Source organism: Coregonus lavaretus (assembly GCF_964263955.1).
Source record: "Coregonus lavaretus genome assembly, chromosome: 14".
Classification (NCBI taxonomy): Eukaryota; Metazoa; Chordata; class Actinopteri; order Salmoniformes; family Salmonidae; genus Coregonus; species Coregonus lavaretus.
This window is the reverse complement of record NC_140001.1, coordinates 40,181,491-40,195,899: the sequence shown is the minus strand read 5'-3', so window position 1 is coordinate 40,195,899 and position 14,409 is coordinate 40,181,491. Positions and strand designations below refer to the sequence as shown.

The 14,409-nt window shown below is 44.9% G+C and overlaps 1 protein-coding gene across 1 annotated transcript in view; it reads left to right on the top strand.

Annotated features, from left to right (window-relative positions):
• LOC311141783 (growth hormone receptor-like) overlaps positions 1 to 14,409 on the top strand; it is a gene marked incomplete at its 3' end in the record, with an annotated part of 82,423 nt that overhangs the window by 42,886 nt on the left and 25,128 nt on the right. The window contains exons 4-5 of the mRNA XM_084177235.1: positions 11,446 to 11,578; positions 11,864 to 12,036. Of these exons, the coding sequence (XP_084033361.1) occupies positions 11,446 to 11,578; positions 11,864 to 12,036 (306 nt within the window). The remainder of the gene's footprint in view (positions 1 to 11,445; positions 11,579 to 11,863; positions 12,037 to 14,409) is intronic.

The following is a 14,409-nucleotide window of genomic DNA, read 5'->3' as shown; positions in this document are numbered from 1 at the left end:
TGACACAGCAGAACCGTAGATACAGAGTTTGGCAACCTCTGCTTCAGATTTAGCATCTTAATGGCCCTCTACTCCATTTGGTTCTAGGGTACTCACAGTTAGGCACTCACACCGACTTGCCAGTCTGCTGTGCCAAGACCACTTTGTTAGGAAAAACGAATCTCTCGTGAACAGACTACGTATCAAGTATCTGACCAAATTAGGTTACGCCAAATTATCAGAGATTAGAAAACACACACACACACCAAGCACAATGCCAAACTATCACATAATAAAACGATTTTGTAACAGATCCCCAGGTCTTGTAGATTCTGTTTTTTTTTGTCCCACGTGGTGACAAACAGTGCTGTGCTCCCTAATTTCCAGTTTGTTGATTGGTCAGATGAGTCAATAATGGCTATGTACAAGAGCTGCCTAAAAACAACTCAGTCCTTTCCCATCACCCCACATAAAAAAAAAAAAAAAATTACAAGAGCTGCCTAAAAACAACTCAGTCCTTTCTCATCACCCCACATTACTGTGGCAGTTATAATCAGCTATTGTCATCCTACAGATGTCGGATCCTAATTTGAGCCAGTTTGCTACAGCAGGACAAATAATATTGCAGCAACAGGAAATTTGAATTATTATGTGGATTTAGTTAATGGACATTTCTGTAGGGGTTGATACCTTTTTAAACCTCATACACTACACGTTTTACATTTCCTGCATTGCAGCAAAATTATCCTGCAACAGGGTGATCAAATTAAGATCCTACATCTGTAATGAATAGAATCAGTCTTTATAACACTCACCCTGTCTGTCTCTTTTTATTTTTTATTTATTTCACCTTTATTTAACCAGGTAAGCCAGTTGAGAACATGTTCTCATTTACAACTGCGACCTGGCCAAGATAAAGCAAAGCAGTGCGATAAAAACAACAACACAGAGTTACATATGGGGTAAACAAAACATAAAGTCAAAAATACAACAGAAAATATATATACAGTGTGTGCGAATGTAGTAAGTTATGGAGGTAAGGCAATAAATAGGCCATAGTGCAAAATAGTTACAATTTCGTATAATACTGGAATGATAGATGTGCAAAAGATGATGTGCAAATAGAGATACTGGGGTGCAAATTAGCAAAATAAATAACAATATGGGGATGAGGTAGTTGGGTGTGCTAATTTCAGAAAGGCTGTGTACAGGTGCAGTGATCGGTAAGCTGCTCTGACAACTGACGCTTAAAGTTAGTGAGGGAGATAAGAGTCTCCAGCTTCAGAGATTTTTGCAGTTCGTTCCAGTCATTGGCAGCAGAGAACTGGAAGGAATGGCAGCCAAAGGAGGTGTTGGCTTTGGGGATGACCAGTGAGATATACCTGCTGGAGCGCAGACTACGGGTGGGTGTTGCTATGGTGACCAGTGAGCTAAGATAAGACGGGGATTTGCCTAGCAGTGATTTATAGATGACCTGGAGCCAGTGGGTTTGGCGACGAATATGTAGTGAGGGCCAGCCAACAAGAGCGTACAGGTCACAATGGTGGGTAGTATATGGGGCTTTGGTGACAAAACGGATGGCACTGTGATAGACTACATCCAATTTACTGAGTAGGGTGTTGGAGGCTATTTTGTAAATGACATCGCCGAAGTCAAGGATCGGTAGGATAGTCAGTTTTACGAGGGCATGTTTGGCAGCATGAGTGAAGGAGGCTTTGTTGCGAAATAGGAAGCTGATTCTAGATCTAACTTTTGATTGGAGATTCTTAATGTGAGTCTGGAAGGAGAGTTTACAGTCTAACCAGACACCTAGGTATTTGTAGTTGTCCACATACTCTAGGTCAGACCCGCCGAGAGTAGTGATTTTAGTCGGGTGGGCGGGTGCAAGCAGCGTTCGGTTGAAGAGCATGCATTTCGTTTTACTAGTGTTTAAGAGCAGTTGGAGGCTACGGAAGGAGTGTTGTATGGCATTGAAGCTCGTTTGGAGGTTTGTTAACACAGTGTCCAATGAAGGGCCAGATGAATACAAAATGGTGTCGTCCGCATAGAGGTGGATCCGAGCGTCACCAGCAGCAAGAGCGACATCATTGATATACACAGAGAATAGAGTCGGCCCGAGAATTTAACCCTGTGGCACGCCCATAGAGACGGCCAGAGGTCCAGACAACAGGCCCTCCAATTTGACACATTGAACTCTATCTGAGAAGTAGTTGGTGAACCAGGTGAGGCAGTCATTAGAGAAACCAAGGCTATTTAGTCTGCCAATAAGAATGCGGTGGTTGACAGAGTCGAAAGCCTTGGCCAGGTCGATGAAGACGGCTGCGCAGTACTGTCTTTTATCGATCGCGTTTATAATATCGTTTAGGACCTTGAGCGTGGCTGAGGTGCACCCATGACCAGCTCGGAAAGCGGATTGCATAGCGGAGAAGGTACGGTGGGATTCGAAATGGTCGGTGATCTGTTTGTTAACTTGGCTTTCAAATTCTTTCGAAAGGCAGGGCAGGATGGATATAGGTCTATAACAGTTAGGATCTAGAGTGTCACCCCCTTTGAAGAGGGGGATGACCGCGGCAGCTTTCCAATCTCTGGGGATCTCAGACATTACGAAAGAGAGGTTGAACAGGCTAGTAATAGGGGTTGCGACAATTTCGGCAGCTAATTTTAGAAAGAAAGGGTCCAGATTGTCTAGCCCAGCTGATTTGTAGGGGTCAGGATTTTTTAGCTCTTTCAGAACATCAGCTGTCTGAATTTGTGTGAAGGAGAAGCGGGGGGGCATGGGCAAGTTGCAGCGGAGGGTGCAGAGCTGGTGGCCGGGGTAGTGGTAGCCAGGTGGAAAGCATGGCCAGCAGTAGCAAAATGCTTGTTGAAATTCTCGATTATTGTAGATTTATCGGTGGTGACAGTGTTTCCTAGCCTCAGTGCAGTGGGCAGTTGGGAGGAGGTGCTCTTATTTTCCATGGAGTCTCATCTGTTTGGCTTTAATGGATCAGTCATACAGTACACTACCGGTCAAAAGTTTTAGAACACCTACTCATTCAAGGCCTTTTCTTAATTTTTTACAATTTTCTACATTGTAATATAGTGAAGACATCAAAACTATGAAATAACACATATGGAATCATGTAGTAACCAAAAAAGTGTTAAACAAATCAAAATAAATTTTATATTTGAGATTCTTCAAATAGCCACCCTGTCACGCCCTGGCTCTGGGGACTCTTAAATGTTGAGCCAGGGTGTGTAGTTTCTATGTTGTGTTTTCTATGTTTAGTTTCTAGATCGTTTAGATCTATGTTGGCCAGGGTGGTTCCCAATCAGAGGCAGCTGTAGCTCGTTGTCTCTGATTGGGGACCATACTTAGGTAGCCTGTTGGCACTAGTGGGTTGTGGGATCTTGTTTCCGTATAGGTTTGTTGTGTGTAACCTTAAGACTTCACGTATCGTTTGTTTGTTGTTTTGTCGTGTTTGCACAGTTATAATAAACATGTACGCTTATCACGCTGCGCCTTGGTTCGACCAATCTTTAAACGATCGTGACAGAAGATCCCACCAAATGAGGACCAAGCAGCGTGTCCAGGAGCAGACAGCCTGGACCTGGGAGGAGATCCTGGACGGGAAGGGATCCTGGACTTGGGAGGAGATTCAGGCCGGAATGGATCGCCGTCCTTGGGAGGAGACAGTGGAGGCGCGCTATAGAGAGGAGCAGCGGCAACGCAGAAGGTGCCGGCCGAGGAGGAAGCCCGAGAGACAGCCCCAAGAACATTATGGGGGGGGGGGCTAAAAGGGTGGTTGGTGGAGCCTAGTGTTAGAGCAGAGCCAACTCCCCGTACTCATGCAAGGAAGCGTGTGACTGGGCAGGTTCCGTGTTATGCGGAGCTACGTACTGTGCCGCGAGTGTTCCGGCACAGTCCTGTACGTCCTGTGCTAGCACCACGCACGTGTCGTGCGAAGATGGGCATTCAGCCAGGACGGGGTGTGCCGGCTCAACGCTCGTGGTCTCCAGTACGCCTCCTCGGTCCCGTATATCCTGCGCCGGTGCTACGTACTGTATCGCCAGTACGCGTGCACAGCCCCGTACGTCCTGTGCTAATGCCTCACACATATTGTGTGGAAGTAGGCATCCAGCCAGGATGGGTTGTGTCAGCTCTCCGCTCCAGACCTCCACTCCGCCTCCACAGTCCGGTACGGCCCGTTCCTGCTCCCCGCACCAAGCCAGTGGTGCGTGTTCCCAGTCCGGTCCGGCCCGTTCCTGCTCCCCGCACCAAGCCAGTGGTGCGTGTTCCCAGTCCGGCCCGGCCAGTTCATGCTCCTCGCACCAAGCCAGTGGTGTGCGTCTCCAGCCCGGTCCGGCCTGTTCCTGTCTCTCGCACCAATCCAGTGGTGCGCGTCTCTAGCCCGGTCCGGCCTGTTCCTGTCCCTCGCACCAAGCCAGTGGTGCGTGTTCCCAGTCCGGCCCGGCCCGTTCCTGCTCCCCGCACCAAGCCAGTGGTGCGTGTTCCCAGTCCGGCCCGGCCAGTTCATGCTCCTCGCACCAAGCCAGTGGTGTGCGTCTCCAGCCCGGTCCGGCCTGTTCCTGTCTCTCGCACCAATCCAGTGGTGCGCGTCTCCAGCCCGGTCCGGCCTGTTCCTGTCCCTCGCACCAAGCCAGTGGTGCGCGTCGCCAGCCCGGTCCGGCCTGTTCCTGTCCCTCGCACCAAGCCAGTGGTGCGCGTCGCCAGCCTGGTCCGGCCTGTTCCTTCTCCTCGCATCAAGCCAGTGGTGCGTGTGTCCAGTCCGGCACGGCCCGTGCCTGTTCCACTGGTGCCTGGTCCGGCATCGGTCAGCTGCTCCACTCCGGAGCTAGAGCAGTCCGCTCCACCGGTGCCTGATCCAGCTCCGGTCAGCGGCTCCACGCCGTAGTCAGAGCAGTTCGCTCCACCGTCGTCGGGTCCAGCTCCAGTCAGCGGTTCTAGTCCAGACCCAGACGTCAGCCCCTCTCTAGGTTCGGGGTCTCCCACACCAGGGTCCAGACAGGGCTTGGTACTTCGTGGGAGGAAGGAGAGGGGAAGCAGCGCGCCGAGGTCCAGACCAGACCAGGGGCGCAACAGGGAGGCGGATAATAGGTGGTGGTCACGCCCGGAGCCGGATCTATGTTGGCCAGGGTGGTTCCCAATCAGAGGCAGCTGTAGCTCGTTGTCTCTGATTGGGGACCATACTTAGGTAGCCTGTTGGCACTAGTGGGTTGTGGGATCTTGTTTCCGTATAGGTTTGTTGTGTGTAACCTTAAGACTTCACGTATCGTTTGTTTGTTGTTTTGTTGTGTTTGCACAGTAATAATAAACATATACGCTTATCACGCTGCGCCTTGGTTCGACCAATCTTTAAACGATCGTGACACACCCTTTGCCTTGATGACAGCTTTGCACACTCTTGGCATTCTCTCAACCAGCTTCATGAGGTAGTCACCTGGAATGCATTTCAATTAACAGGTGTGCCTTCTTAAAAGTTAATTTGTGGAATTTATTTCTTTCTTAATGCGTTTGAGCCAATCAATTGTGTTGTGACAAGGTAGGGGGGGGGTATACAGAAGATAGTCCTATTTGGTAAAAGACCAACTCCATATTATGGCAAAAACAGCTCAAATAAGCAAAGAGAAATGACAGTCCATCATTACTATAAGACATGAAGGTCAGTCAATACGGAACATTTCAAGAACTTTGAACGTTTCTTCAAGTGCAGTCACAAAAACCATCAAGCGCTATGATGAAACTGGCTCTCATGAGGACCGCCACAGGAATGAAAGACCCAGAGTTACCTCTGCTGCAGAGGATAAGTTCATTAGAGTTACCAGCCTCAGAAATTGCAGGCCAAATAAATGCTTCACAGAGTTCAAGTAACCGGTGGAAATGTGTGCTTTGGTCTGGAGTCTAAATTTGAGATTTTTGGTTCCAACCGCGTCTTTTTGAGACGCAGTGTGGGTGAACGGATGATCTCCGCATGTGTATTTCCCACCATAAAGCATGGAGGAGGTGTTATGGTGTGGGGGTGTAGCTAGGAAACAGAGCCCGACTCACTGCCAAGACGACGGCTACCACAGCATTCTGCAGCGATACACCATCCCATCTGGTTTGGGCTTAGTGGGACTATCATTAATTTTTCAACAGGACAATGACCCAACACACACAGGCTGTGTAAGGGCTATTTTACGAAGAAGGAGAGTGATGGAGAGCTGCATCAGATGACCTGGCCTCCACAATCCCCCGACCGCAACCAAATATAGATGGTTTAGGATGAGTCGGACCGCAGAGTGAAGGAAAAGCAGCTAACAAGTGCTCAGCATATGTGGGAACTCCTTCAAGACTGTTGGAAAAGCATTCCAGGTGAAGCTGGTTGAGAGAATTCCAAGAGTGTGCAAAGCTGTCATCAAGGCAAAGGGAGGCTATTTGAAGAATCTCAAATATAAAGTATATTTTGATTTGTTTAACACCTTTTTGGTTACTACATGATTCCATATGTTTTATGTCATAGTTTTGATGTCTTCACTATTATTCTACAATGTAGAAAATAGTGAAAATAAAGAAAAACCCATGAATGAGTAGGTGTTCTAAAACTTTTGACCGGTAGTGTACACACGCATACACACAGAGTGTTTCATTTGGTTTGTGCGGGTGACAGCCAGCTAAGAGCAAAGATTTGCCAGTGTATCTCAGAGGCTAGTTAGAAACAACAGCTTCCTCTGTTCTCTGTGTGTGTGTGTGTGTGTGTGTGTGTGTGTGTGTGTGTGTGTGTGCGTGTGTGTGCGTGTGTGTGTGTGTGTGTGTGTGTGTGTGTGTGTGTGTGTGTATGTGTGTGTGTGTGTGTGTGTGTGTGTGTGTGTGTGTGTGTGTGTGTGTGTGTGTGTGTGTGTGTGCGTGTGTGCACATTCGTCATGTTCATGTAAAAAGCTGTAGCCTTTGTTACGTAATGTCATGTGACATGTCATGTTCTGAATGGATGTAACTCAATTTGCATGGAAATCACATTCAATCAAACTGATTTAGACACTTAAGTGGAAAGAGCAACATGGTTTGTGAAAGGACGTGTTTAAATGGACAGAATGTCCTATACAGCAGAGGGATATTACAGTGGGCTTATTAGAATGGATACAGGGCACTTACTAGCTAAACATTTAATGAAAAAGAACAGACTGAATGTCCTTTGAAAACAACAGCAGAAAATGTAAACACCAACATGGTGTTCTGATGAACCTGTGAATTGAATGACAGTAGAAGGATTTTTCATTATTGTAAACATCCTTCGTATGCATATAGAAATGCACGCATGCACACACACACACACTCACACTCACACTCACACACACACACACACACACACTCACACTCACACTCACACTCACACTCACACTCACACTCACACTCACACACATACACATACACACACACACACACACACTGTGTCTAAGTGGCTTATCTGCAAGAAAGCAACAGGATGCAGAATGAAAAATGTAGCTGTGTTCTTTGCCCAGGTAACAAACTGTAGCTGAGATGGATCAGAAAGGTCATTGCTTTATAGTGAGCTAGATAATGTTCTCATCTCTTGCTGCTTCTCCTTGATAATGGCCTTTTATAGCATTAGGAGGATGTGCCTGCAATGCCACATCATGGTGGATGTAAATCTTACCATGCCTGAGTTGGGAACTATTGAAATTGAAACCACTAGCAAATTATCTGGGAGTAATGTCAATGTGATGATTATGACTTTGACATTTGATGACACACAAGTTGCTAAAGATTCTGAAAGTTGAAATGATCTTTTGTTGTTCATATGCTCACTCGCTTGCTCGCTCGCTCACACACACACACACACACACACACACACACACACACACACACACACACACACACACACACACACACACACACACACACACACACACACACCCGCCTGTCTCCATCTCTCTGCAGCAATCACTCTGTGTGTTGTTAACCCAGTGTTAGCTAACTCTCTCCCATTACCAAATGAGCTGGAAAGGTGGTGATTCTCAGCATCAGTCCCATATCCCCCAGGCTCTTCAGGGCAATTAGCTAACCATTTAGCAATATACCCACTGATATATCCCTAACACGCCTTTGCTCTTTTCACACCGCAATTTATTGCGGCTTTGGTGCTCCCAGAAAGGGTTTTATTTTGACTCGTGAGGGTTTGTTTTAAGCCTAATGACCAAAGCTGTCGTCTTGGCAGTGAGTCGGGCTCTGTTTCCTAGCTACACTGTGTGGACTGGTACAGGGAGGAAGACAGGCAGGCAAACACTGTTTTTCAGCCTGACGGAGAGAGAGGAGTGGGGGTACAAATGCACACACAGATTGTAGCATACACAGGCATGCACAACATGTTTGAGTTTCCATTGCTTTAGGAACATGCTGGTTCTATAAGAGCCAGGCCATTCTCCTGCTGAAAGAAGACAAAAAGGACATTGTCATCAGATAAAAATGGTGTTCTCCATCCGTTTGTCATATCCAGATGGCCTTCTCTCACAGATGACCTTCTTTCAATGATCAGTTATGAAAAGCCTCTCCTCATACGTTCTAAACAGGCTAAAGAAAAGGGCCCTGAGTTACAAAAGGCTACTGACAAAAGGCCACCGGACATTTTTATATTTTCCCTTTTAAAATCGATCAGTTAGGCCTCTGTCAAAAACTCACAGACCAAAGGTTTAAAAAGCCCTCTCAGCAGATGAGCAGGAGACTTTTTATCAGGTGTTGTTCATAACCTTTCACCTCTGACACACCTTTGGCTTGGAGGCCGAGCAGATGTGTCCCGTTGGTGATAGAATAGTAGAGAACTCCCAGTTAACCTTGACCTCCTCCCCATTAAGGTAATTTAGCCGACACGTTGATCCAGAACCACTTACAATGACGTCAAAGATATTTACAACTTCAGCACCAATTCATCACGATCATTTCACTTAGCCTAGTACTAGGGCTAGGAATTGCCAGGGACCTCACGATACAGTATTATCACAATACTTGGGTGCCGATACGATACGATTCAATACTGTGAATTTATTGCGATTCCATGGTCCAAACATAGTGCTCACCATATGTCTGCTGCAGAGGGACAAGAGAGAGCCAAGAGAAAATGAGTTTTGATCAGTCATGGAAATAAGTGCTGAAAACGCATTGGCTCCCTATTTAAAAAGAAGATGGAGAACAAGCTATATGAAGGAAAAATACTGGCGTTTTGGTGCAGCCAACTAGCGTAAAAATAAAATTGCGATATTGTCAAAACAATACGATATATTGCCAAAAATAATATCCTGATATGTAACTGTATCGATTCCCCCCCGTGTTCGTGTTATTTGTAACTTATTTTGTACATAATGTTTCTGCCACCGTCTCTTATGACCAAGAAGAGCTTCTGGATATCAGAACAGTGATTACTCACCTCGAACTGGACGAAGATTTTTTCTTTAACGAGTCAGACGCGAAGGATTTACTTCAGACACCGAACAAGGCCAAAATCCCTGTCATTCGCATGAAGAAGAGACGGAGATATCGTGGACGTAGGTCGGGTGCCTTGTATGGATCCGACGGCGAGTGGGTAATCCGCCTCTACCATCCGTCCTATTAGCCAACGTGCAATCATTGGATAATAAACTGGATGAGCGCCGATCAAGACTATCCTACCAACGGGACATTAAAAACTGTAATATCTTATGTTTCACTGAGTCGTGGCTGAACCACGACATGGATAACATACAGCTGGCTGGGTTTTCCATGCATCTGCAATATAGAACAGCTGCCTCCGGAAAGAGAAGGGGTGGCGGTCTGTGTCTATTTGTCCATAACTGGTGCAATAGCTGGTGCACGAAATCTAATGTTAAGGGAGTCTCTAGGTTTTGCTCGCCTGAGGTAGAGTATCTCATGATAAGCTGTAGACCACACTATTTACCAAGAGAGTTTTAATCTATATTTGTCGTAGCTGTCTATTTACCACCACAAACCGATGCTGGCACTAAGACTGCACTCAACGAGCTGTATAAGACCATAACTAAACAGGAAAATGCTCATACAGAGGCGGCGCTCCTAGTGACCGGGGACTGTAATGCAGGGAAACTTAAATCAGTTTGATCCGGGCAGTCTTGGTGGTTCTAAACTTCTTCCATTTAAGAATGATGGAGGCTACTGTGTTCTTGAGGATCTTCAATGCTGCATAATTTTTTGGGTACCCTTCCCCAGATCTCTGCCTCGACACAATCCTGTCTCTGAGCTCTACAGACAATTCCTTTGACCTCATGGCTTGGTTTTTTCTCTGACATGCACTGTCAAATGTCGGACCTTATATAGACAGGTGTGTGCCTTTTCAAATCATGTACAATCAATTGAATTTACCAATCAAGTTGTAGAAACATCTCAAGGATGATCAATGGAAACAGGATGTCTCATAGCAAAGGGTCTGAATACTTAAGTAAATAAGGTATTTCAGTTTTTTATTTGTAATTTGCTAAAATTTCTAAAAACCAGTTTTTTCTTTGTCATTATGGGGTATTGTGTGTAGATTGATGAGGGGAAAACATTATTTCAATCAATTTTAGAATAAGGCTGTAACTTAACATAATGTGAAAAAGTATAAGGGTCTGAATACATTCCGAATGCACTGTACGGTAAAGGGCTTCAATGCCAGTGTTTTTTTACAGGAGCAATGCTCTGCCTGATTGAAATGCACAGAGCACAGCTAGCCAGGCTTTGGTGTAAGTGTATATGAAAAGCCATTGATTTTCCATCAAATTAAATATTGTGCTCCTCCCTCCCTCCCAACCCAGAGGAATGCACACGCTCATTTACACTTGATAGTTCAACCCTATGTCAAAGCTTTTTCCACGTCCACACCTCAGAAACCAGAGGCAGATTTATCCTAATGAAAGATTTGATCCACACAACAGATGTTGAATTCTTCACATACGGTATATTTTCTTGTACAGTAGTCTATCATTGTGCCATTTTCTTAAAGTATGCTTCTCTGTGATAATTGAAGTATCTCTCTCTTTCTCTATTTTCTCTCTCTCTCTCTCTCTCTCTCTCTCTCTCTCTCTCTCTCTCTCTCGCTCTCTCTCGCTCTCTCTCTCTCTCTCTCTCTCTCTCTCTCTCTCTCTCTATCTCAATTCAATTCAATTCAATTCAATTCAATTCAATTCAATCAATTTAAGGGATTTATTGGCATGGCAATGTTAACATTGCCAAAGCAAGTGAAGTAGATAGTAAACAAAAGTGAAATAAACAATAAATATTAACAGTAAACATTACACTCAGAAGTTCCAAAAGAATAAAGACATTTCAAATGTCATATTATATATATATTCTCTCTCTCTCTCTCTCTCTCTCTCTCTCTCTCTCTCTCTCTCTCTCTCTCTCTCTCTCTCTCTCTCTCTCTCTCTCTCTCTCTCTCTCTCTCTCTCTCTCTCTCTCTCTCTCTCTCTCTCTCTCTCTCTCAGATCCCTTCGTCCATGCTCCTCATTTCACTGGGTGTAGGTCCAGGGAGCAGGTGACGTTTAGCTGTTGGTGGAGCACCGGAAGCTTCCAGAATCTCACGGAACCCGGAGCGCTGCAAATGTTCTACTGGAAGAAGTGAGCATAGAGAGCGAGAAGTGTGAGTGAGTGAGTGAGTGAGTGAGTGAGTGAGTGAGTGAGTGAGTGAGTGAGTGAGTGAGTGAGTGAGTGAGTGAGTGAGTGAGTGAGTGACTGGGTGGATGACTCATGTGGACTCGAGAGTCCATATATCTGCAAAGACCTCTAGAATGTGTTAATCATCTCTCTCTCTCTCTCTCTCTCTCTCTCTCTCTCTCTCTCTCTCTCTCTCTCTCTCTCTCTCTCTCTCTCTCTCTCTCTCTCTCTCTCTCTCTCTCTCCTCAGAAATGATTTGACGAAAGAATGGAGGGAATGCCCTGACTACTCCTCCTCTGTGAAGAATGAATGTTTCTTCAATAAGAACAACACAGTGATCTGGACGACCTACTGTGTACGACTCAGCTCTAAAAGCCAGAACATCACCTACGATGAATTGTGCTTCGAATTGCAGGACATTGGTGAGGGCACAAAAGAGACATGCTAATATGGACTGCTATAGTCAACAACACTTAGTTGATAGCCCTAGACACTTCTTTATGCCCAGATGCAGAATTTAAGGAACTGAATGGGTCTGAGAAATACAGGACAAATATATAGGACTGGTGGACCGGCTCACCTATTTGGGTCAGCAAAGAAATCCCCATTCATTTTCTGGATGCCTCCGATATCTTTTAAAAATCCCCAATTCGACTGTTTGAAATACACATTTGTCATAAAGTCTTGAGGACTCAGTCTTGACGTCATCAGTGGCAGTTAACTTTGACATGTTTTTGCTTAAATCTTCCTGATTCGTTGAGGGGCCACCCAGACTAATTTAGTTTAGAGTTTAGAAAAATGTATTTAAGTGTCGCTCCACAATGATACAATATATATACAGTGGGGAAAAAAGTATTTAGTCAGCCACCAATTGTGCAAGTTCCCCCACTTAAAAAGATGAGAGAGGCCTGTAATTTTCATCATAGGTACACGTCAACTATGACAGACAAATTGAGGAAAAAAAATCCAGAAAATCACATTGTAGGATTTTTAATGAATTTATTTGCAAATGATGGTGGAAAATAAGTATTTGGTCACCTACAAACAAGCAAGATTTCTGGCTCTCACAGACCTGTAACTTCTTCTTTAAGAGGCTCCTCTGTCCTCCACTCGTTACCTGTATTAATGGCACCTGTTTGAACTTGTTATCAGTATAAAAGACACCTGTCCACAACCTCAAACAGTCACACTCCAAACTCCACTATGGCCAAGACCAAAGAGCTGTCAAAGGACACCAGAAACAAAATTGTAGACCTGCACCAGGCTGGGAAGACTGAATCTGCAATAGGTAAGCAGCTTGGTTTGAAGAAATCAACTGTGGGAGCAATTATTAGGAAATGGAAGACATACAAGACCACTGATAATCTCCCTCGATCTGGGGCTCCACGCAAGTTCTCACCCCGTGGGGTCAAAATGATCACAAGAATGGTGAGCAAAAATCCCAGAACCACACGGGGGGACCTAGTGAATGACCTGCAGAGAGCTGGGACCAAAGTAACAAAGCCTACCATCAGTAACACACTACGCCGCCAGGGACTCAAATCCTGCAGTGCAAGACGTGTCCCCCTGCTTAAGCCAGTACATGTCCAGGCCCGTCTGAAGTTTGCTAGAGTGTATTTGGATGATCCAGAAGAGGATTGGGAGAATGTCATATGGTCAGATGAAACCAAAATAGAACTTTTAGGTAAAAACTCAACTCGTCGTGTTTGGAGGACAAAGAATGCTGAGTTGCACCATACCTACTGTGAAGCATGGGGGTGGAAACATCATGCTTTGGGGGTGTTTTTCTGCAAAGGGACCAGGACGACTGATCAGTGTAAAGGAAAGAATGAATGGGGCCATGTATCGTGAGATTTGGAGTGAAAACCTCCTTCCATCAGCAAGGGCATTGAAGATGAAATGTGGCTGGGACTTTCAGCATGACAATGATCCCAAACACACCGCCCGGGCAACGAAGGAGTGGCTTCGTAAGAAGCATTTCAAGGTCCTGGAGTGGCCTAGCCAATCTCCAGATCTCAACCCCATAGAAAATCTTTGGAGGGAGTTGAAAGTCCGTGTTGCCCAGCGACAGCCCCAAAACATCACTGCTCTAGAGGAGATCTGCATGGAGGAATGGGCCAAAATACCAGCAACAGTGTGTGAAAACCTTGTGAAGACTTACAGAAAACGTTTGACATGTGTCATTGCCAACAAAGGGTATATAACAAAGTATTGAGAAACTTTTGTTATTGACCAAATACTTATTTTCCACCATAATTTGCAAATAAATTCATAAAAAATCCTACTATGTGATTTTCCGGAATTTTATTTCTCATTTTGTCTGTCATAGTTGACGTGTACCTATGATGAAAATTACAGGCCTCTCTCATCTTTTTAAGTGGGAGAACTTGCACAATTGGTGGCTGACTAAATACTTTTTTTCCCCACTGTATATATTTTTTTAACTACATTGTGGACCACTCAAATTGAGTTTTGAGACACTAAAAACAATCATAGTCAAACATGGTACAGGCGTCATCTATAATGCAGTACATAACCTATACACATATACGCATAAACCAAAAACTAAGTACAGTAAATAAAATGACAATTATATAAGCACATATATAAGCACATATAAAGAAACGTCTCCGTTGGAGGATAAGATGGCAGGCATTTATATTATTGTTACCTGATAAAATTACACATCATTTATTATTTTCAGCAAGACCGTTAAAATTATAATTTTGTCTGGACAGCTGATGAAAAAAAGATCATCCCTAATGTTGTTGTATAACCCACAGTAAAGCAAGGCA